Raw genomic sequence first — 26053 nt, 5'->3', positions numbered from 1 at the left:
TATACTATACTATACTATACTATACTATACTATACTATACTATACTATACTATACTATACTATACTATACTATACTATACTATACTATACTATACTATACTATACTATACTATACTATACTATACTATACTATACTATACTATACTATACTATACTATACTATACTATACTATACTATACTATACTATACTATACTATACTATACTATACTATACTATACTATACTATACTATACTATACTATACTATACTATACTATACTATACTATACTATACTATACTATACTATACTATACTATACTATACTATACTATACTATACTATACTATACTATACTATACTATACTATACTATACTATACTATACTATACTATACTATACTATACTATACTATACTATACTATACTATACTATACTATACTATACTATACTATACTATACTATACTATACTATACTATACTATACTATACTATACTATACTATACTATACTATACTATACTATACTATACTATACTATACTATACTATACTATACTATACTATACTATACTATACTATACTATACTATACTATACTATACTATACTATACTATACTATACTATACTATACTATACTATACTATACTATACTATACTATACTATACTATACTATACTATACTATACTATACTATACTATACTATACTATACTATACTATACTATACTATACTATACTATACTATACTATACTATACTATACTATACTATACTATACTATACTATACTATACTATACTATACTATACTATACTATACTATACTATACTATACTATACTATACTATACTATACTATACTATACTATACTATACTATACTATACTATACTATACTATACTATACTATACTATACCATACTATACTATACTATACTATACTATACTATACTATACTATACCATAAGGTTGGGGTAACCTTTATCTTTTGATCAAGACATTGGCGTTTAAAATCCGTTCAGGGGTAGAAACATTAGTAAAAACATAATATGCATTTCAAGAGAGTCCATTTTCGTAACACTCCACAGTATGCCACCCTACTAAAGTAATACGTGTCCTACGTCAAAAACCGCGATAGTTAAAACATCTGCGTAAAGTAAACCACCAAGAGAGGATTTAGAAAAAAAAAAACGAGACGATCTATGACCAGTATTTAAAATTGTCCTCAAAATTCCGGATCCTTGGAAGGGTGGAGATATTTTTTTGACTATGTCTTTTACTTTTTAAACACTTTGACGGTTTTGGCTTATAACCCGCGTTAATTCGGAAAAAAACGTGATAATTCGAAAATCCGCGTAAAAAAACACATTGATTAAAAAGATCCGCGTTAAAAAACTATCGTAATTCGAGAATCCGCGTAAAAAAACTTTTAAAAATCCGCGAAAAAAAATAACCTGACTGCACCTAATTTCCACTGTCAGAGATAGCACGGAGAAGTAATTAGCATCATTACGAGGGACTATCTTCTCAAAATTAATAATTTTTATCTAAATAAATAAATAAATCTCTGAAAATAATGTGGTGGTCCTGAAAATATTTAAACTGGCAACTGGGATCGATTTACGGCCTATTGATGTCATTCCCGCTCCAATAATACTCATACATATATGCTAGTATTTAGGCATTTTCGTGTCTATTAGTGTCGAATAAAAGTTATTGTGATTGATCACTCTCGACCAGACCAATCAGACGAGAGCCGTGGTGGCTCGTGTTTCGTCAGTTCCCCAAGCGTCTTATCACCCGCAAGTCTCCTTCGATCTGATCAAGCCATCGTGCACGCTGCGCCCCTCTATTTCTGGTGCTGGTAGGGTTGCTGAAGAGAAGTGATTTTACAGGGTTGTCGTCCGGCATCCTTACGACGTGACCGGCCCACCGCAACCTAATGACTTTCGCCAGGCGTGCAATGGGCAATTCTCTCCAAGCAGCGCGTGCAGTTCGTGGTTCATGCGCCGTTGCCATTTTCCGTCGTCCGTCTGTACTCCACCGTAGATAGTCCGCAGCACCTTCCGTTCGAAAACTCCAAGAGCGTTAAGGTCCTACGCGAGAAGCGTTCTTGTCTCGATCCCGTAGAGGATCGAAGTGGCTTCCGAAGTAAAAAGTAGGCACGATTTCCTGCCTGGATGCGTCTCTGGATCTCTTTGCTGGTGTTATTGTCGGCGGTCACAAGTGACACCACCTCAAGCTCATCACCGTCTACAGAGACTTGAGTTGGGAAGTTGATGTTGTTCTCCTTGGAGCCTCTCGCTCGCAATTTTGACGCATTTATCCGCAGTCCGATCCGTCCAGCTTCGGCTTTCAGTCGAGCGTAAGTTTCCTCCGCCGTCGCAAAGTTACGTGATATGATGTCGAAGTCATCCGCGAAGCCCCTCGTGTCGATGTCCGCCCTCCGGATCACACCCTTAAGGGCGATGTTAAACAGCAAACAGAAAAGTCCATCACCTTGTCTCAACCCTCTGCGCGATTCAAAGAGACTCGAGAGTATCCCCGAAACACGCACGCAGCACATTACTTGCGCCATGGTGGCTCTGATCAATCGAGTCAGTTTATCCGGAAATCCGTTGTCGTGCGTGATCTGCCATAGCTATTCTCGATCGACTGTATCATAGGCCGCCGTGAAGTCAATGAAGATGTGATGTGTGGGCACGTTGTACTTGCGACATTTCTGTAAGATCTGTCGGATTGAGAAGATCTGGTCCGTGGTGGCACGGGCTCCCATGAAACCCGCTTGGTACTGACCCACGAACCTCCTGGTTAAAGGTGATAGACGACGGAACAGGATCTGTGAGAGTATTTTGTAGGCGGCATTGATAAGCGAGATACGGCGGTAGTTGCGGCACTCCAGCTTGTCGCCCTTCTTGTAGATGGGACAGACGACTACCTCCATTCACTCGTCTGGCAGTTTTCCTCCTCCCAGATCCTGGAAATGACCCAGTGCAGCGCTCTAGCCAGCGTCTCTCTTCCATGTTTCAAGAGCTCGCACGGCAGTCCGTCTTTGCCTGCGGCTTTGTTGTTTTTCAGCTTCCCGATCTCACAACGAACTTCATGAATATCGGGGGCTGGTACTCGGTCATCTGCTGCTGGTGCTCCTAGGTCCGCTCCGCTTCTGTTTACTGTTTCGCCATTCAGGTGTCCATCGAAGTACTCCTTCCACCTGTCGATCACTTCGCTGGCATCCGTGAGAAGGTTTCCAGTCGCGTCGTTGCACATGTCGGCTTGCGGCACATAGCCTCTGCGGGACTGGTTTACCTTCTCATAGGTACAGCTGCTCCAGCTCCTCATGCTCACGATCCTCTTGCTGGCGCTTCTTTCGCCCGAGAGTCGTGATCATGTCGTTCCGTGCCCGTTTGTTATTGGCCTTGTTCTATCTTGTTGACCTGCCTAGGTATATCGCCCAGATCCGGTTCTCCTCATTCACCGCTGCCTTGCACTCCCCGTCATACCAGTCGTTTCTGCCACTCGGTGCTTCCACTCCTAGTGTCGCCGTTGCGGTTTCCCCGATAGCTGTGCGAATGCTGCACCAGCCGTCTTCAAGAGGCAATGCACCCTGCCCCTTCGCAGTGGGTAGCACCGCTTCAAGCTGTTGCGCGTATTCCTCCGCAGCCTGGGAGTTCCGGAGCTGCCTAATGTTGAGCCGCAGGGTTCGGCGGTGTCGCGCGTGGTATACGGTCGACAGTTTTGAGCGCAATGATACCGCAACTAGGTAGTGGTCCGCGCCAATATCCGCACCGCGATGGGTACGTTTGTAATGTCTGAGAAGAACCGGCCGTCGATGAGAACATGGTCAATTTTATTTGCTGTACGTTGGTCAGGTGATCTCCAGCTGGTTTTGTGGATGTCCTTACGGGGAAAGAAGGTACTTCGGACTGCCAGTCCTCGGGAAGCTGCGAAGTTGACGCATCGCTGGCCGTTGTCGTTCGTCACGGTGTGCAGGCTATGTGGGCCGATCACCGGCTTGTACATTTTTTCCCTACCGATCTGCGCGTTCATGTCCCCGATGACGATCTTGATGTCTCTACGCGAGCAGCTATCGTAGAGTTTCTCCAGCTGTGCGTGGAACTCTTTCTTCTCTACATCAGGTCTTCCTTCGTGAGGGCAGTGCACATTGAGGATAGTGTAGTTGTAGAGCCGGCCTTTTATTCTCAACAAACACAACCTGTCGCTGATCGCCTGCCACTTGATCACACGACTCTGCATCCTGCCCAGCACTATAAAGCCGGTACCCAGCTTATTGGTTGTGCCGCCGCTCTGGTAGTACTGTGCCATGCGGCCACAAATCCTTCGTACCTGCTTTCCTTTCCGGCAAAGCTCCTGGAGCGCAACGATGTCGAAGTGGCGGGGTTCTAGCTAATCCAGCAGATTAGTGGCGGGGCTTTCAGCAATCTACAGTTCCATGCACCGAGCTTCCAATCGTCGTCCTTATTTCATCGCCTTCCGTTGCCAATTGTTCCGGTCCGTATTCAATTCTTGATTGTTCGTAGTATTTTAATGTTTCTGCATGCTGCCTTACTAGGGCTGCGGATGCCTAGTCTCGCGACGGGGCTGCCGTTTTGGGTGTAGCTTGTGAGACGCCGCATTTCATAATTCAGCCGTCCGCTCCAGATTAGACGCTGTTTGAGCCGCCCCTAACATGGGGAACAGACGCTCGGACAAGCTGTCCTCCTAGGAGAGCAGCTTCTCCTTCCCTGTCAGCATACGACCAAGTTCCCACCGGTTCACCGATCTTCCCTTGGTTGCTCGTATACCAGTCGGTACCACGTGGAGATAGGGTAAGGCGTTGCTGGGCATTATGCTTTGGACCACACTGGGGTCTAATTTATGCCTACTAGTACGGGTGTACTGCTGGTACGCACTGCCCAGCCGTTTACCAACCTTTGTAAGTTGTTATAAGGAAAATTACTGTCGTTATAATGAGAGTCACGTATTTTTCATTTCCACGGTTTTGTTTAACTTGATCTTCGAAATCAAACCACAATTTGTTAATACTAATTAAGGAAAGCATATGGTTTTTAAACCAAATTATCTTTTGGTAAATCATTTCTTCTGAGCATATTAGCGTATATAGTTTTAAATGCATCAACAAGCTGATCCTGAGAAGCAACTAGCTCAACTCATTGTCAACTGTTTCTTCACTACCTGAATTGCATTCATTGCGATTTTATTGCAATGACTGATGCATATGACTGATTCCATATCAAGTGTGCAAAAAATTACAAAAATTTCAACGACCTTCTCAGACAGATTAGACACAGAAACCAGACGTTTATCTTTTTTTTTCAAAGGATGTGGTGGAAAGTGGTTTCGCTCCCTGTGGTTACTGAAGAAAACTTTCCAACTGTAGTAGGCGTTGAAAATTGACAGAAATGTCAAAAGTTTGCGTTTATATACAAAGGCTTTCGGGTATGAGGCGGGGTTTGGCGACATTACTGTTTCATCTGAGACTTTGTTGTACTATGTTATGTAATTTGATTATTTAGTTCGCTACATGGAGATCCTACAGCAACAGATTTTGTCTATCTCATTAGCGCGGACTGGAAGGGGGTGTAGCAACGGTGAATTTGTTGTTTGTAAACTCCAAAATACCAAGCTAGATCGCCATGCCAATTTGTACACGTTGGTTCTCAAATACGAGGTATATTCCCTTGCAATTAATTTGTCTGTATCACAGCAACGTAGTTAAAGGCTTTATTTAAACATTATCTTCGGTTTTGGCAGTCGAGTCCTTCAACCTTCAAACTGAGTTAAGAAGGATTTACCTATCTATCGTTTATTGTTTATGCCTTCATTGATATTAATTTGGTAGACGAGCTCTCATCAGTATAATTTATAGTGAAATGAAGGAGTTACACCCTTTTCAAAGCTTAGGTTTTTTGCTAATGCAAATTGCTTTTAAATAGGCAAAATATTTATACCTACAAAGAATCATTGAAATCTGAGATTTTAAAACCAATTAATGGTCGAGTTTGTATGAATAAGAAAATCGGCCCTTTTTAACAAAAAAAATGACATAACTCAAAAATGCTGCCAACGATTTTTTTAAAAATTTACCCAGAATTGAAAAACTGAAGAAATCATAACGAACTGGCGTTAACCGTTTTGATAGTATTTTTTGTTTGATGAAAACGGTCTGTGGGAGCACCGTGACACCAGATATAGCATTGTCAGCAAATAATTTCAAATCTCTCAATTTTGGTATTATTTCCTAGTTTTCTGGTGGTTACATTTGCAAAAACAATGGATGAAAACTCTCTATTATGAACTTAAAAATGCATGTAGATTTAGTTATCTTCTTCAACGAACTGAAATGTCATTCATTTTTAAAATAAGCTGAAAAGAGAAAATTTGTGGTAGTTCTTCATGGTTTTGAGCAGCTCACTTTTTGCTCAAAATCATACCTATTGATTTGGTTATTCCACTGGAGCTGCTCTTTTAGTTATAGAAGAAGCATTCGACAGTGTTTGGCATAAAGGTTGGATTGCGAAATTGCCAACTTTTAATTTTGCAATTTTTCTGAGCAAAATTTTAAGAAAACGTCTAACTGATCGAACTCTTCAGGTTTTCTACCAGAATCCATAGAGATCATAGAGATTTTCTGTCAGAGCAGGTTCAGTCTTGGGTTCAAAATGCACAAAGTTTTGCGATGACACAAGCATTTTCGTGAAAGCGAAAAGTCTTCGTGACAAGCCTTGAGCTTCTTTTCTAAAGCCAAACAATAATCACGTTATCAAGATGAATGGGGTTGTTTTGAATTGGTCTGACAAGGTTAAGTACTTATAAATAACTTACCAACTTACGATAGAAAAACTTTTTTTTTCAAAGAGCACATTGAGAGTATACAAGCAGAGTGTATCAAATATACCTACAAGATGTTTATATCCTCTCATCAATCGAAATTCTAAACTTTGTTTAAAGAATAAACTTTTGATTTACATACAAACTTTTAGACCAGCAATGCTTCATGCTGTACCGATCTGGTCAAGTTACTGTTTAACGAGAAAGAAAACGCTTCAAAGGATTCAGAATAAAATCCTTTAAATGATTTTGAAGCGTCCACCTAGGTCTGGTAAAATTTAGTTGTAAATTTAAAATTACAAATTTCTAACAGTGTTGAGAAGTCACTATTTGTGATTGGCCAATCAAACTTATTATTTACTAATAATTATTATAAATACTTAGGCTATTAACAAACTTCCATAGTTAAAAAAAAACTATTTACTTTCTGAAACACCTAGCAAGAACAAAAAATTAACAGGAGAAGACATCGCTAACGATGAATCACCACTCTACATCTTTGGGAAATACTTAGGCTGATAAGATAATAATTATTCGTTTTGGATCCTAGATTTATTTGCAGTAACACGATATACTTATGCTTCGTGTTAATTAAAAAATATGCTTATTCACGCATTGTTTAGTGATCGCTGCCTTCGGTCTAATTCACAAGCCTAAATTAACGTTTTGGAAGCGCGCTTTGCTTATAGCCTACATAAATTTCAATTTGGAGTTAGATGCAGCACTTTTTTCTTTCTGTTTAGCACATTTGTATTAATTTATAAATTAATCAATATTGATAACAAGTTTGAACTTGAACGAAAATTTCGTGAAAAATCGAAATAACATCTGATTATAATTCTCTTGAGTATTGATAAGATACCGAAACGGGCCTCGAAATGCTTATAATGCAAGACTAGTTGAGCGAAATACGTCATTAAATTTGTTGTAGTCTAACCAGAATTACTCAAACTTGTTTTCTTTCTTTCAACAGGGCAAAGGACTGCTGAACGAACCGATGAAGTTCGACGTGGTGGATGCGCTCGAGTATAACGTTACAGGACTGCAGCCGGATACCAAGTATTCGGTACAGGTAGCGGCACTAACACGAAAAGGCGATGGTGATCGTAGCGCTCAAATCAGCATTAAAACCCCGGGAGGTGTACCGATACGACCTACAGTCAACTTGAAGATTCTAGAGCGGGATCCAACAGTATCAATCGAGCTGGAATGGGAACGACCCAAGCAAACCTATGGGGAACTGCGTGGTTACAGAGTCAAGTGGGGTGTTCGCGAACAACCTTTGACGGAAGAAACTATGCTAGGACCGCACACTACAACCAAACGAATCAACGATCTGGAGCGAGGTGTAGAATATGAATTTAGAGTGGCTGGTATGAATCATATTGGAATTGGACAAGAAGCCGTGAAGTACCTTCAAACGCCGGAAGGAGTGCCCACCGGTGCTCCAACAGTAATTATAGTACGCTTCCAAACTCCAGACGTGGTATGCATCACCTGGGAACCTCCGATAAGAGAACACCGTAATGGACAAATAACACGATACGATGTGCAGTTCCATAAAAAGATAGACCATGGCTTAGGGACAGAGAGAAATACCACAATCAGGAAAGCTGTGTTCACCAACCTGGAAGAAAGCACAGAATACGTTGTGCGAGTGCGATCCTACACGAAACAAGGAGCTGGACCATTCAGCGAAAAGAAAATTATTGCTACCGAGCGAGACATGGGACGTACACCGCTTTCGGTTCAAGCTGTAGCCACATCAGAGCAGACAGTAGAAGTTTGGTGGGAACCGGTCCCATCGCGTGGTAAACTGGTTGGGTATAAGATTTTCTATACCATGACAGCAGTTGAGGATCTGGACGAATGGCAGACCAAAGTAGTCGGTGTTACCGAGTCTGCCGATCTTCTAAATTTAGAAAAATTTGCTCAATACGCTATAGCGATCGCTGCCCTGTACAAAAATGGACCTGGTCGATTGAGTGAAAAAGTCACCGTCAAAGTGAAACCTGAAGACGTTCCGTTGAATCTAAGAGCACATGACGTGAGCACTCATTCCATGACTCTGAATTGGGCACCCCCAATTCGACTGAATCCCATCAACTACAAAATATCGTTCGATGCTGTGAAGGAATTTGTCGATTCGCAAGGTATTCCACAGAAACAAGTTATACCCAAACGAGAGATCGTCCTGAAGAGTCATGTGACCTCTCACACGATTGGCGAACTATCACCGTTTACAACGTATTTTGTAAATGTGAGCGCGATCCCAACAGATTACTCATACAAACCACCAACAAAAATCACCGTCACAACTCAAATGGCTGCTCCTCAGCCGATGGTACAACCTGATTTCTACGGCGTTGTGAACGGTGAAGAGATACAGGTCATTCTACCACAGGCTTCGGAGGAGTATGGACCGATCTCTCACTATTATCTAATCGTGGTCCCCGAGGACAAATCCAACTTGCACAAACTACCAGATCAATTTTTAACCGAAGACTTGCTGCCCAGTAAAACACGATCAGTTGTCGTTAACGCACCATACATCGCTGCCATGTTCCTCCAGCGGAACATCCCGTACACCTTCCACCTGGGATCCGGTGAATCAAATCACAATTTCACGAATAGAAAACTGGAACGAGGCAAACGATACCGTATATTCGTGCGAGCCGTCGTCGATACGCCACAAAAACATCTGTACACTTCAAGCCCGTTCTCGGAGTTCCTGGCTCTAGACATGAAAGAAGCGCCCACCGGTGAACCACCGCACAGACCAAACCCAAACGTACCCCAAGATCCGGAGATCCTGATACGTGGCAAAAACGAGGAACCAGGAATGATATGGGTAATTGGTCCTATCATCGCCGCCTTGGTGTTGTCATCATGTCTCATAGTATTCTACTTCGTGCGTCGCCGGAGGCAGCCCTACAAAACGCCAGATCAGGCAGCTGTTACTCGGCCGCTGATGGCCGCCGATTTAGGAGCCGGTCCTGCACCGACTGATCCCGTCGACATGCGTCGACTCAACTTCCAAACACCGGGCATGATCAGTCACCCACCAATTCCGATATCGGAATTAGCAAATCACGTAGAACGTCTAAAATCTAACGACAACCTTAAATTCTCCCAGGAGTACGAAAGTATAGAACCAGGCCAGCAGTTCACATGGGACCATTCAAACATGGAAGTGAACAAACCAAAAAATCGGTACGCCAACGTTACCTCCTACGATCATAGCCGCGTAATTTTGCAGCCAATTGAAGGCGTTCCGGGCTCAGATTATATAAACGCAAACTACTGCGATGGATACAGGAAGCACAATGCATATGTGGCAACGCAGGGTCCACTGCAGGAAACGTTTGGCGATTTTTGGCGCATGTGTTGGGAGCTCAAATCATCCACCATCGTAATGATGACCCGGCTTGAGGAACGATCGCGTATCAAATGCGACATGTACTGGCCAGCACGAGGCACCGAAGTGTATGGTGTGATGACCGTGACAATCACCGAAACTCAGGAATTAGCAACATACAGTATAAGAACTTTCCAAATTTGTCGCAGTGGCAGTAATGAGCGACGAGAGATGAAGCAGTTGCAGTTTACGGCCTGGCCTGACCATGGCGTTCCCGATCATCCGGCTCCGTTCCTTCAATTCCTGAAACGCACCAAAGCTTTAACCCCACCCGATTCCGGGCCAATTATCGTGCACTGTTCGGCAGGTGTTGGAAGAACCGGTTGCTACATCGTGATAGATTCAATGCTGGAACGGATGCGCCACGAGAAAATGATTGATATCTACGGACATGTGACCTGTTTACGAGCTCAACGAAACTACATGGTGCAGACGGAAGATCAATACATTTTCATCCATGACGCCCTACTGGAAGCAGTTATCTGTGGAAACACCGAAGTTCCTGCCAGAAGCTTGCACAATCATATCCAAAAGCTAATGCAAACAGAACCGGGAGAAAACATCACGGGCATGGAAATGGAATTCAAGAAACTGTCCAACGTGAAAGCCGATTCTTCGCGCTTCGTGACAGCAAACTTGCCGTGCAATAAACATAAGAACCGTCTGGTTCACATACTGCCATACGAAGCATCGCGGGTTTGCCTGACACCAATCCGAGGTGTGGAGGGGAGTGATTACATTAATGCTAGTTTTGTTGATGGGTAAGATTTAGTTGGATAATAATGATAGGAAAGGGTTATTAATAGTATACTTGCTTTTTAGCTATCGATATCGGAATGCCTATATCGCTGCCCAGGGACCGCTGCAGGAAACTGCCGAAGATTTCTGGCGAATGCTCTGGGAACACAACTCTACCATTGTTGTGATGTTGACTAAACTGAAGGAGATGGGACGAGTAAGTTTAGCACTGACTGCTTCAAAAAGAAACAAATGCAAATTTATGTTCTTTTTGTAGGAAAAATGCTTCCAGTATTGGCCGCACGAGCGTTCGGTTCGCTACCAGTACTACGTTGTGGATCCGATCGCCGAGTACAACATGCCACAGTACAAACTGCGTGAGTTTAAAGTAACCGATGCACGAGACGGTTCTTCACGCACGGTTCGTCAGTTCCAGTTCATTGACTGGCCAGAACAGGGCGTTCCGAAATCTGGTGAAGGCTTCATTGACTTTATCGGTCAGGTGCACAAAACGAAGGAACAGTTCGGACAGGATGGTCCCATTACGGTGCACTGTAGCGCCGGTGTAGGCCGAACCGGTGTGTTTATCTCACTGAGCATAGTGTTGGAACGAATGCAGTACGAGGGCGTGCTGGACGTGTTCCAGACGGTGCGGATACTGCGATCGCAACGACCGGCAATGGTTCAAACAGAGGTAGGTGTACAGGTTAATTTTTTGGTGATACTAAAATGAATGAACGTAGTATATAATTTCGAAGGTTATTAGATTAAATGTTTGTACAAAGTATGAAGATAAAAAGTAAACTCGGAAGAAAATGTAACTTCGGTAAAATACGTGAATCGTGTCGTGAGAGGACCTAAGATATTTTCTATTCTTGGAACCGCGTCACAAAAATATCTTGCGTTTAAAAAGTTTTTTTTTTCGGAATAAAAAGAGATAGATAATTTAGGTGCCTGAAACTCTACCAAACAAATTAAAGTGGGCCATCTTAACGAAAAAAGTTTTCAACCACGAACTTTTTCATGTCCAGTATTTTTCACGTTTTTTGCTTCTTAAGGCCCATGCGTCTCAAACATTTTCAAAGGATGATTTTTAACAAATTAAGAAACGTTTAAGAAACTTTATATTGAAAAATTTTGAGAATGTTGAATTTAAGATTCCAACTGATATAGTTGGAAGGGTTGTTCATAAGATACGACCGCAAGGTTAACGTAGAATTACGACAACCTGTCATACAATAGGTTGTATCTCAAACCTCGATTGAGGTTAAAAAATTTGGTGGTGGAGCAATGTTTAATTGATATGAAATCATTCATTTGAAAATAATGTGTTGCTGTCACACAGTTGTAGGTGAAGTACCACTTCGCCGTAAAGAACAGTGTGGGTGCAACTGAATCCTACTCGGTTAAAATGTTATGTCAAATTTTGAATTTTGATTAGAGGCAAAAACTCATTTTTACTGCTTCAATCGAAAACATGTGGTCGTCCGGTTTTACTTTTTACAAAGCTGGAAATTAGGCTTTCTTCCCCGTTTGCTTCGGAGTAGCACAGCTTGGATATTCAGAAAACACCTCCCTGGACAATAGTGACGACGAATTGTTCAATTCCTCGTCATTGCGAATCGCCAACTGCAGATGACGCGGGATGATTCTCGTTTTATTATCTCTAGCAGGGTTCCTCGCTATTTCTAACATTTCAGCAGCAAGGTACTCCATTGCAGCCGCTAGATACTCTAGCAGCAACACGTATAGTTGCCATTATTACGAGAACATTATTACGAGAAACCCACGAACGGTGATCATGGACGACGACGAACTTGAAGTGGTAGAGGAGTTCGTATACTTGGGATCTCTGGTAACCGCCGTACAAAACCTTAATTAGACCCGTAGTTCTCTCTAAACCGTGACGCTGCTCACGGAGGAAATACGCGCACTAGCCGTATTTGAACGGAAAGTGTTGCGGATAATATTTGGAGTACAAACCGAAAGCGGAGAGTGGCGTAGGCGTATGGACCACGAGCTGCAGGTACTACTTGGAGAGACTCCCATTGTGCACCTGACAAAGGTCGGGAGGCTACGATGAGCCGGGCATGTCGCGAGGATGCCGGACGACAGTGCGGTAAAATCGATTCTCTTCAAGGACCCCACCGGCACCAGGAATAGAGGTGCCCAACGTGCTAGATGGCTTGACCAGGATGAAGCGGATCTGCGAGTATGGAGGAAAATTCTTGATACGGCACGAGCCACCACGACTCTAGGCTGCTAAAGTAAGTAAGCAAGTAAGTCTCACACAGCTACGGAGAGGACTAACGCAAAGACCAGGTGACGCGGTGTAGAAGATAGAATGAGGGAATTCGAAAAAAGAGGATGGCCCCTGCATTTATTCCAAGCGATTGGAGAAAAGTTGCGCCAAAGAGTTGTTTTTAACTAAATGCTAATACAAATATTTTTATTATTGAGCTAGTTTAAATTAGAAATCTGTTATTATGCCATTTACAGTCATCCCAGTATTATGGGCCAGTCTACACTTTGTATTGGTTTCTAACCTATTTCAATAACTTTAAATAGTCTAATAAAGGTTTAGTGAACATGAACAACATTCACTCAACTTAAATTTGACGATTACAAGTTATTTACATACGCTAGAAACCAATACAAAGTGTATTGACCCATAATACTGGTTGGCCCATAATACTGGGATGACTGTAGTTATAAGTAATACAGAATCACCTGCCCATACAGGAAAAAAAACCTGGCACTTTAATGCAACTCGGGGATATCGTTAGATGAATAAATTAACAGGGGGTTCCCCTATTGTGACAACACGGATGGCGCTTCTAAGTACCCCAAAATCATTTAATAGTGAAGCAGTTTAAAATTTTCTGTCACACGCGCGTGTTGCTATATTCTGTTGTCTATCTGCTAGCTATCATGGACAACGCAGCAAATAAAATTCAGAAAAGCTGTCGAGATAACAACAGAACGAGAATCATTCTACAGGTCATGCAAACAGCAATCTGCAATGAGTAGAAAATAGTTTCTTAGCGCCCTACGTTTCGCTCACTAGTCTTGAACCCTTTTTCTCCCTGGTACTATCATTGGGCATTGCGTCGGAGAGCGGCGAGTGTGCTTAATGTACCTCCTTGTTCATCTAACTCCCTGAAGGCGGGCAGTTAGCTTTCACTAGTGTTTCGATAGTTGATCGGTCGATTGTTGCCTTGCAACTTGAGAACGATCTGGGAAGCATCGGCGCTAACTTCTCTTCAGGTGCCCTCGTCTTCACACATCCACACTGTCAAAATTTCACTACGCGCCTGTGCGCCTTTGGTAAAATGGGACCATCCCCGCTGACACCGGGCCATCGAAGCACTTTAAATCCTGTTTCTAGCATCATTCCAGCCCGGACGCATACTCGTATGACAAGGTTCGATACACGCATGTGAGCCATAGTGAGCGTACAACTTCCGTACTGAACACACGCGTTTTCGCTACCGTGCTGTGAAAGTCGAACGCAAGCTATCGATAGCAGTGTAAACTGTATCTTTTCTATCTCTCTTCCTGCTCATCGTGGAGCCGTTCAGTGTCGCTGTGCGTCCAAACGACTTTGCGATGGGCCGTCGAGAGAATACCTTTCGCATAGATTTCTCAAACGTGCCGAAAAAGCCGGACAATGCCAAAATACACAGTTTCTGTGCGACCGTATTGGGTCTGAAACAAGGTGAAGTGTTAAGAATTCAGAACAGTAGAGCCCTTGGTGCCTCCTTTGTGAAAGTCGTGGATCTAGCACTGGCGCAGCGTGTATGCGAAGAACACGACAACAAACACGAGATTTCGGTCGATGGTAAAAAATACCCACTGAGGATCACCCTAGAGGACGGAGCAGTGGAAGTGAGACTTTACGACTTGTCGGAAGATGTGACGGACCAGTAAATTGCTGAATTTTTGAACAGATACGGTGATGTCATCGCGATACGAGAACAGCAATACGGTGCCGATGTCGACTTTCCTGGTATATCGACGGGTATTCGAGTTGCAAAAATGATTGTAAAACGAAATATTGAATCGTGGGTGACCATAGACGGGGAAATGACGCAAGTCGCGTACTATGGACAACGTCAGACGTGTCGACACTGCCGCGAGTACATCCATATTGGAGCTACTTGTGTGCAAAATAAAAAACTACTCGTGCAGAAGTCCTACGCTGATGCCGCAAAAATAATGAGTCCAGCCTCCATCGCTTTGCAAAAAACGAAGCAACTCGCTCCAGCAGCGAAACTCACAAACCCGAATCCAAACCAAACACCGCCTGGCACTAAACCAACCTCCATAAACTCGTCGCCGTCAGAATCAATGCCGCCTCCGAAACAAATTCCCCACCGCCATCAACAGAAAGTGGTGCAGCCACCAATCCTAACTGAACAAAACTTTCCCCCGTTAGCCGCGACTACGAACTCATCTCATTCGCCAACCGGCGGTTCGTTGACTTCTCCCACAGGTCAACAAACTCACGCTGGTGGGGGAGTCATACGTAAGACTTATGGAGATAAGACTGATGGAAGTGAAACTGACTCGTCCGTTGGTTCGTCCAGCTCTAGAAGGCAGCTTCGCACTCGGGCTATAGGTAAAAAACCTCGCGTAGGCGACGACGACGACTCGAGAGATGGAAGTATTATTTTATCGTAATGACTGAGTTCTCCAGTTACAACCTCGCTTCCATCAATATCAACAACATTACGAACGCAACGAAGATCGATGCGCTTCGGAATTTCGTACGAACGCTAGATCTTGACATCGTTTTTCTTCAAGAGGTGGAGAACGAACAACTCTCCCTACCCGGTTTTAACGTGATCTGCAATGTGGATCAGGCAAGACGGGGAACGGCAATTGCGCTGAAGGACCACATAAACTTCTCACATGTGGAGAAGAGTCTGGATGGCCGCCTCACTGCTCTGCGAGTGTAAAACACGACTCTCTGCAATGTATACGCTCCTTCGGGTACAGCTGTTCGTACAGAAAGGGAGAGATTCTTCAACACCTCGATCGCCTACTACCTTCGTCACAACACGCCACACGTCATCCTCGCCGGCGACTTCAACTGCGTGCTTCGTTCGAGCGATTCTACGAGTGCAAACACAAGCCCCGCTCTTCAGGCGACCGTACAGCAACTCCAACTGCACGATGTGTGGCTGAAACTGTACCCCGCAACACCCGCTCCTACTTATGTCACACACAACGCAGCATCCAGACTGGATCGCATATACGTGAGCACTGGCTTATGCGAACAGCTGCGCAGTGCTGCCACGCATGTCTGTTCTTTCTCAGACCACAAAGCCCTCACAGCGCGTATCTGTTTTCCACACCTGGGCCGTGAACAGGGGCGTGGCTTCTGGTCCTTTCGTCCGCACCTCTTGACAACCGAAAACATCAGTGATTTCCAAACTCGATGGCAGTTTTGGACCCGGCAACGGAGAAATTTTCCCAGTTGGCTGGCGTGGTGGATATCATACGCGAAGCCAAAAATAAAAACCTTTTTCCGCTGGAAATCCAGTGAAGAATTCCGTTTATTTAATGCTGAACACCAACGGCTTTACGCCCAACTGAGGCGCGCATACGACGGATATTTCCAAAACCCAATTATGTTGGTAACCATCAACCGCATAAAAGCACAAATGCTCACTCTACAGCGCCGCTTTGCACAAAATTTCATTCGTATAAACGAAACATTTGTTGCCGGTGAGAGCATTTCCACTTTCCAGCTGGGGGACAGACGTCGGAAAAAAACTACAATCACACAGCTGCAAAATGAGCGTGGCGAACAAATCGAAGGATCCCAGCAGATCGAACATTACATGCACCAATACTTTCGTGAGTTGTATGCGACTGGAGAAGCGAGACAGGCAGGAAGGGAAAATTTTGATACCGACAGAGCGATACCCGAGGGCGACGCAGACAACGCTGCTCTAATGGCAGAGATTACAGTCGGAGAAATAAAAAATGCGATCCGAACGTCGCAGAAACGGAAATTACCAGGCATCGATGGGCTGCCGGTAGAGTTCTACTTACGAACGTTTAACGTCATATACAGGGAGCTCTATTTCGTTATCAACGAAGCTATGACGAATGAGTTGCCGTCAGAATTCGCAGATGATACCATTGTGCTGGTTAAAAAGCGTGGTGGTGATGGGACAGCGAGAGCGTACCGTCCGATAAGCCTGCTCAACGTGGACTATAAGATTCTCGCCCGTGTGATGAAGACCCGACTGGAACACATACTCCGGACACACCGAGTGCTGAGCGACGCGCAAAAGTGTGCAAACGCCGACCGCTCCATCTTCCAAGCGACGCTTTCTCTTAAAGATCGCATGGCCCAGCTGATCGCGAGGAAGCAAAGAGGTAAGATGATTTCGTTCGATCTCGACCACGCTTTCGATCGGGTCTCTCATGAGTTCCTGCATCGTACTCTTCTCTCCCTGGGGCTCAACCAGGACTTCGTCGGATGGCTCTCCCGCATTGCTGCTGCCTCGTCCTCTCGCCTGTTAGTCAATGGGCACCTAACACAACCGTTTCGAATTGAGCGTTCCGTACGGCAAGGAGACCCAATGTCTATGCTGTTATTTGTTCTCTATCTCCATCCACTGCTCACGGGATCGGAGCGTGTCTGTGGGGGAGATCTCTGCGTTGCGTATGCAGATGACGTCACGGTTATTGCTACATCCACACGGACAATAGAACGGCTGTATCAGCTGTTTCACGATTTCGAGATAGTTTCCGGAGCAAAGCTGAATCGGCAGAAAACGGTGGCAATCGACATTGGATTTATCAATGGGAACCCACTGACGGTACCGGGACTGCAGACAAATGACACCGTGAAAGTGTTAGGTGTAATTTTTGCAAACTCAGTGCGAAGCATGGTGAAACTAAACTGGGATGCTTTAGTGTCCAGAATATCCCAACTATTATGGCTGCACAGCATGCGAACACTAAACCTGCAACAGAAGGTAATTCTACTGAATACATTTATCACGTCGAAGGTGTTTTTTTTTTTTTTTAAAAGGTGGCGGGGAAATCTGCAAACAGACACCTGAGAAGAGAACTCAGGGTGTGGGGATGAGACTAGGGGAGAGATACTGGGGTAGTTACACTCGCCCAGACACCTACTGATCCCTGTCCCGACCCACTAAAACCCCTCCAGTCTCCAGCCCTGGTCTTCCCGGAACGACGGTTAAGTATTACGTCGGGGAGTGGCTTTTGTGCGTGGTGCACCCTCTTTACTCTTATAACCTCCTAGCTAACTACCTGGAGACTGGTAATTAGCTACCACTGGCGTGTTGGTGGTTGACCCGCCACACACGTTGCAGCTCCAGAACAATCTGAGAGGCGGCCGCACAGACCGCGTTCCAGATGTCCGGGTCGTCGCACATCCTCCGGACTAGTGCCAGGCCCGCTCACAGCCATCATGTTGCTCCTCGCTCTTGCGAAACGGGGGCATACGAAGAAGACATGCTCAGCAGTCTCCTCCTCCTCCACGCACTCGGGACACATGGGGGACACCGCGTGTCCGAACCTGTGCAGATATTGCCTGAAACAACCATGGCCTGACAGGATTTGTGTCAGGTGGAAGTTCACTTCACCATGTCGTCTCCCGACCCAGCCGGATATCTCCGGTATGAGTCGGTGCGTCCATCTGCCCTTTGTGGAGTTGGACCATTCCCGCTGCCAGCGGAGCATCGAGAATGACCTTCTGGTACCTCGTATGCCCCTTGTGTCACGATGGTCGAAACACTCTCTGTCCTCCTTGATGGCGATGCTGATAGGCATCATGCCGGACAAGACACAGATTGCATCGTATGACACCGTACGATACGCACTCGCAACTCTCAGGCACATGAGCCTGTAGGTACTTTCCAGTTTACCACGGTAACTGTTAGTACCTAGCGCTCTGGACCACACTGGCCCACCATACCTAAGTATGGACGAAACCACGCTGGCAAGAAGTCTTCGCTTGCTGCCATAAACCGCTGAGCTATTGGACATCATACGAGATAGTGCTGCAATAGCCGATGAGGCCCTCTTACAGGCATAGTCGACGTGACTCCCGAACGTGAGCTTGTCGTCCACCATAACCCCCAAGAGCTTCAGGGATCGCTTCGAGGTGATGGTGCAGTCTCCGACTCTGACCACCGCCTGTTGCTCCGATTTACGGTTGTTCACAACCGTGACCTCCGTCTTATGATGCGCGAGCTCCAGTTTCCTGGAGCGCATCCAGTCCTCGACCTTGCGTATACAGTGCGCGGCCGTCAACTCGACCTGCCCTGCCCCAGTGGACCTGCCCTTCCGGAAGCCGAACTGGTTACTTGCCAGACCGTGTACACCCTCCGTGTACCTCACCAGTCTGTTGAGGATGATCCTCTCAAGCACCTTGCCCACGGTGTCCAGCAGGCAGATAGGCCTATATGCCGATGGGTCCCCTGGCGGTTTCCCAGCCTTCGGCAATAAGACCAGTCTCTGCCGCTTCCACCTGTCCGGAAAGAGACAGTCATCCAGGCACCTCTGCATGACTGCCCTGAACAGCCCGGGGGCCGTTTTTATCGCCAGCCTGATCGCCAGGTTAGGGATACCATCCGGTCTCGGTGCCTTGCTCACCTTTAGGGATTTGGCGATCACGATGAGTTCCTCATTCGTAACCCTTGCCTCCTCCCCTGCCTCGACACGGCTGTCGTCGCTCACGGATTGGATGCGTCGAAGGTGTGGTACCTTTCGTCGGTGATTCCACCACAATGTGCGCACACAGCAAAGCTGACAGCGACAATGGGGACTTTTTTGTTTCGTGGGCTACCAGCACGAGTCCCGATGCATCAGTTGGCGCGCAACAGAGAGCATGGTGGCTTGAAACTTCAGCTACCGGCGATCAGTGCAAAGCGCTGCTGATCAATCGCCATTTAAAAGACATTACTTATCTCCCCTACTATTTTTCCCTATTGACCCAAAATATTCCTCCTCCGGCGGACCTGCCTTGCCTCAAAATCCTTTCCCAGCAGATTCCATTGCTTCCACAACAGATCCAACAAAACCCTCCAGTGATCAAATTCATCACTTCTACCTAGATCAAACTGATCTACCTAGGGTTGAACAAAATCGACCTAACACAAACTGGCGGAGAATATGGACAAACATTTTTTCCGGCGGACTTTCATCACAATATCGAAGTGACCTCTATCTGCTGGTTAATGAGAAGACGGAACATCGCCGTCTGTTGCATGTGATCGGGCGGGCAAACGATCCTAACTGCCAGCACTGTATGTTAAGCATCGAAACAATGCAACACAAATTCGCCGAGTGTACTCGAGTAAGAGCAGCGTGGGCGTTCGTACAACGTAGAATGACGACCTTGTTTGGAGGGTGGTACAGGCCATCTTTCGACGATCTACTGCGACCAACATTGGGGAACATAGCAGTTACTAGAAGGAACGAAATACTAAAATTGTTAATTAACTATATCAATTTCATTAATTCAAATGGTAATGCCGTGATCGATGTAGGTGAATTAGAATTTATTTTGGATCTCAATAGCTAATTATTTTATATTATTTGATACATTATTTATAAACAAAACTAAAAATAAACTAAATTTTACACAAAAAAAAAGCCTTAAGCATGTGATTCTGTAAGTAACTACAGTTTAACGTTTTCGACCACACAGGCCTGCCATACCTTTGGCCGAGCTGCAGGCCCCCACGGGTCGACGCCTGGCGACCGTCGATGCCATGCACGCGTTGTGTGACCACCGATAGGTGTGTGATAGCATCAATTAGTCTCGGACCGGCAGCGGGAGCTTTCCTAGGGAGTGATGGGGTTTCGGGCATTGGGCAGTCGATTCCCCGTAAAAGCCACGGCCACCCGTAAGCAGCTTTGACGGAGCGCATAGTGCCGCTCCCATCACCCAAATGCACTAACCCGCCTATTGGGGCAGATACCAGTAAGGTTCCAATTATGGTGTACTGGTCACTGTGTTTTGGGTTTTTGAGATAATACGGTTTTATACCACGACGTTGGGCTGGCACCTGCACCGAGCTCCCTTAGTAAAGTCGTGTGACAACGGCTTGAAACGACGAAGTGGCATACGGTCGCAGGGGTCTCCGTCCCGTAAAACCTGGCAGGCCTTCCAGTACGTTCCGCGGTCATTGCCTGATGGGAATCAGGCAGGAGTGGGATCAGATGCCCTTTTCTGACTTACGCCGGTCGGGAGGCGTCATAGTTGCTCATGAGGGGCTATGACGACCTTCACTAGCCATGACCTCACTGCTCCGGCATAGGCCACCATGGGACCAGATAGGCGACCACTCCACCATGACCAAGGATAGCGGCTGGCAGGGGGACCCCATTAACCAGAATGTTTAAGTTTCAAAACGACGAGGATGCGAAGGTAGCGGAAGGGGCGGACAAGCTACTAAACCCGTTCACCAGGCGGGGCATCGCACGGTCTTCACCAAGACTGGCTGATGCCGGTAAAGGCCGGTAAAGGTGGTGCCTATAAAAAGGCGGCCTAAGAAGTGCTAGGCGAGGAGGTTCAAATCCGAGCCCTCACCCCATAAGTGACTCTCAAGCTTAAAAACCTGGATGAGATCAGCGAAGGGTGCGACATAGCACAAGCCTTTGAGCGAGAGTGTGGAGTGGTAGTGACCGCGGAGGCAGTTCGTCTCCGCAGGGGCCCGGCCGGGACCCAGGTTGCTACCATAAAGCTTCCACTAGCGGAGGGTAACAAGGTCCTAAAGAAGGCCACGTTGAAGGTGGGTTGGTCGGTCTGCCCCCTGGGCATCTTCCAGCAGCCTGACGTTTGCTTCAGGTGCTTTGAGCTGGGGCATAAATCATGCTCGTGCAAAGGGCCCTACAGGTCCAATTTATGCAGCCACTGCGGTGGCGCAGGCCATGAAGTACGGGACTCCGGCGCACCTCCCAAGTGTTTGGTATGCACCGGTTAACGGGACGCCAAACACGCCTTGGGAGGCCACAAGTGTCCGGTGGCACGGCCGGCTACTAAACCGCAGGCTTGAGGGTGATGCAATTAAACCTGAACCACTGCTATGCGGCGCAGCAGTTGCTACACCAAGCAGCTGCTGAGTCGTTGTCGGACGGGGCCATCCTCTCGGAACCCTACCGCATCCCAACCGGAAACGGTAACTGGGTATCGGACAAGTCTGGGAAGACGGCCATAAGCACGACAGGCAGTTTCCCGGTTCAGGAGATTGTGTCGACCTCCAGAGAGGGGTAGATGTGGATGGAGTATTCTGATGCAGTTGCTATGCTCCGCCAAGTTGGTCTACTGAAATGTTCGCACAGATGGTCGATCAAGCAACCGTGGAACTGACGGACCTATGGCCGTTGGTGGTTGCGGGTGGCTTCAACGCTTGGACTGTCGAGTGGGGAATTCGCTGTACAAACCGGAGGTGCCAGATCTTGTTGGAAGCTTTGGCAAAGCTCAACTTAGACTTGGCTAACGTTGGCACGAAATGCACCTACAGCAGGAACGGTGCGGAATCGATTATCGAGGTGACGTTCTGCAGCCCGGGACTGATCACGAACTGGAGGGTAAACGACAGCTGCACAAATAGCGATCACCAATCGGTCCGCTATGAGGTAGGCGTGCGGAAGCAAGCAGCGAGTAGGGCCAATATTCCATCCTTCTACGGTTGGAAAACATTGCATTTCGATGCAGATGTTTTTAGGCAGGCCTTTAGATGGAAGCACGAAGAGGGTGAAGCAAACCCGGCTGCGGACCATCTAAATTCGATGTTGTCATGGGCGTGCGACGCCACGATGTGTAGGTCTCGTCCGCCTAGGGAGGGTAGACCACCGACATACTGGTGGAGCGAAACGATAGCCGGCCTACGTAGTGCATGCCTCCATGCAAAACGGAGGATGCAACGCGCGCGTTCGGACAGGAAAGAGATACTAGAGGTGCGCTAGCCCCGGCTGAACAATCACCGGCGATGCTAGAAAAAATCATTCAGGGCCTCTTCCCAAGCCACGAACCAAGTCCCTGGCCTCCGGCTGACGAGTCACCACCAACCGTGAGTGACGGCAGTCGTGCAGAGGCAGACGACGCGGTATGGGTGACAGAAGATGAATTGATCGAGATCGCAAACTCCCTAAAGATAGGCAAGGCACCGGGACCAGATGGAATCCCGAACTTGGCCACCAAGACGGCCATTAAAGAAGCCCCCGGGTTGTTCAAGGTGGTCATGCAGAAATGCCTTGACGACTGCCTCTTCCCGGACGCGTGGAAGCGCCAGAGGCTGGTGCTGTAGCCGAAGGTCGGGAAACCACCAGGTGACCCATCGGCATACAGACCTATCTGCCTGCTGGACACGGCGGGCAAGGTGCTTGAGAGGGTAATCCTCAATAGACTGGTGAAATATACAGAAGGTGAGAACGGTCTATCCCGCAACCAGTTCGGTTTTCGAAAATATAGGTCCACGGTGGATGCAATCCTCTCCGTCACTAGAACGGTGGAGGTTGCAATCCAACGTAAAAGGAGGGCATTCGTTATTGTGCGATCGTCATGCTCGACGTGAAGAACGCTTTCAACAGTGCCAGCTGGGACTCCATAGGCTTAGCGCTACAGAGCCGTTGTACAAGATTCTGGGTAACTACTGTACGTGTGTACGGCAAGGTTTCATCCTGGGTCCGGTATTGTGGAATGCCATGTATGACGACGTGTTAAAACTAACACTCCCTCCAGGGGTGGTGATTGTGGGCTTCGCCGACGATATAACTCTTGAGGTCTATGGCGAGTCAATTAGAGAGGCCGCGCTATCCATACGCGTAGTGGAAGACTGGAAGCTCTCCAGGAAACTGGAGCTAGCGCACCATAAGACAGAGGTTATTGTTGTAAATAACAGAAAGTCGGAGCAGGAGGCATCGATCAGTGCTGGTGCATGCACTATAGCCTCAAAACGCTCCTTGAAGCTTCTGGGGGTTATGATCGACGACAAGCTCACACTCGGGAGCCACGTCGATTATACCTGCATGAAAGCTTCCATGGCTGTAGCGGCGCTATCTCGCATGATGGCAAACAGCTCGGCGGTCCGTAGCAGCAGGCGCAAAGTCCCTGCTAGCGTGACGACGTCCATACTCAGGAATGGAGGGCCAGTGTGGTCCAAGGTTTTTGGTACCTTGTGCCATCGTGGCAAACTCGAGAGTACGTACAGTCTAACGTGCCTAAGGGTCGCGTGCGCATACCAAACAGTGCCGTACGAGACGGTTTGTGCCTTGGCTGGCATGATGCCCATCAGCATCATCGTCAAAGAGGATGTAGAGTGCTTCGACCAACGCGACACGAGGGGTATACGCAACACCATACGGTCATCTCCAATGGCTAGGTGGCAGCGGGAGTGGTCCAACGCTACAAAAGGTAGATGGACACACCGACTCATTCCAGAGTTAGATGCTGGATTAATAGGCGCCATGGGGAAGTAACCTTCCATCTGACACAGATCCTGTCAGGCCATGGCTGCTTTAGGCAGTACCTGCATAGGTTCGGGTACGCCGAGTCCCCTATGTGTCCTGCATGTACGGGTGCGGAAGAAAACACAGAGCATGTGTTCTTCACATGTCCGCGTTTCGAGCGGATAAGGTACGAAATGCTGGCAATAAGTGGGACGCACACCACGCCAGAGAATATTGTGCGTAGGATGTGCGAGAATAGGGAAATCTGAAGTGCGATCATCAAGGCTGCATAACAGATCGTTAATATTTTGCAAGGCACCAATCGACGGGAAACCATCGACATGCCTGAATAGGTTGCTCTGCTACCCGTAGAGGTAAGTGCTAAAAAGCACGACTGGCCCTCTTCCTGAAGTAATGCTTTAACGGCGGTGCAGCTTAAGGTTGCTCAGCATGGGTAAAAGCAGGCCCGCCATAACTGAGTATGGGCGTTACCACGCTAGCAAATAGCTTGTACCTGCTGCTATATATCGCCTTTCCTACACGCATAGTCGAAATAGCTCCCAAACTTGAGCTTGTCGTCGTCCAAAAGCTTCAATGATCGCTTTGAGACAATAGGTCATCCACCAGCACCAAACGACGCCTCTTGTTCCGATTTACGGTTGTTCACTACGATGACCTCCGTCTTATGGTGCGCTAACTCCAGTTTCCTGAAATGCATCCAATCCTCAACGCGTATGGATAGCGTAGCTTTAAACTCGGCCTCGTTTATTGTATATTTCAAAAGTCCCGCGTCAAGCGATAAATCCTTCCCAGTTGCCTAGAGGCTTTAGCAACAATAATCGATATATGTAGTTTGGAATCAAGGAGAACTCCAAGATCCTTGACGTGTTCGCCTCTCTATTTTGAAGACCCATCCAACGTATAATCGAAGTGTGGCGGGCGATGCTTCCTGGTAAACGTTATCACAGAGCATTTGTCGGGGTTTAGTATCATGCAATTCAACTTACATCAGCGTGCAAACAAGTTGAGCTGTTGTTAAAGACGAGTGGCGTCTTCGACGTTTTTGATTTCATTGAACAGCTTCAAGTCATCAGCGAACGTGAGGCAGGGACATTTTATCGAGTGATGTTGATTTATTCATATCTCGAAGGTTCCTCGACGGATTTTCAACATTCGGGTACCAATAAACTCGGAATGAGTTCTAGTTTATTGGAAACATAGAAAACTAAACGAATCAAGATGTCATAAAAAGTTTTACGCGTTTCAAGAATTTACATTTTGACACACACTACTAAAATCTGGAACATTTTCGGTGTTCGTTGGTCCCGTCAAATTCCCTAGTAATTTTTGGAAACAAGAATAGTTTTTCAGTAAAATGAAACCGGTTTCATCAAAATTGATTCATTTTCGTTGAGTTCTGACATTTAAAAATTGACAAAATTTTACCTGTCTCAATCATTTTGTGTACCACTGTATGTTTCAATTTACTAGCAGCGGCAATGATAGCATTGTCGTCAATATTAACACTTGCGTACCCGACCCCTCCGGAGCCGAAAAAATGAAAATTCTTTTACCTGCCATTCCGCAAGATCTGAACCGATTTTGATCGAACCTTTTTCAAAAGATCAA

The 26053-nt window shown here is 46.2% G+C and overlaps 1 protein-coding gene across 6 annotated transcripts in view; it reads left to right on the top strand.

Moving 5' to 3' along the window:
• LOC129731234 (tyrosine-protein phosphatase Lar) overlaps window positions 1–26053 on the top strand; it is a 279571-nt gene that overhangs the window by 248754 nt on the left and 4764 nt on the right. For all 6 annotated transcript variants that reach the window (XM_055691068.1, XM_055691070.1, XM_055691072.1 and 3 more), the window contains 3 exons: window positions 7796–11001; window positions 11063–11195; window positions 11256–11672. In XM_055691068.1, the coding sequence (XP_055547043.1) occupies window positions 7796–11001; window positions 11063–11195; window positions 11256–11672 (3756 nt within the window). The remainder of the gene's footprint in view (window positions 1–7795; window positions 11002–11062; window positions 11196–11255; window positions 11673–26053) is intronic.

Source organism: Wyeomyia smithii, chromosome 3 (assembly GCF_029784165.1).
Source record: "Wyeomyia smithii strain HCP4-BCI-WySm-NY-G18 chromosome 3, ASM2978416v1, whole genome shotgun sequence".
NCBI classification, from domain to species: domain Eukaryota; kingdom Metazoa; phylum Arthropoda; class Insecta; order Diptera; family Culicidae; genus Wyeomyia; species Wyeomyia smithii.
The sequence above is the reverse complement of the archived record's forward strand: the minus strand, read 5'-3'. Positions and strand labels throughout refer to the sequence as shown.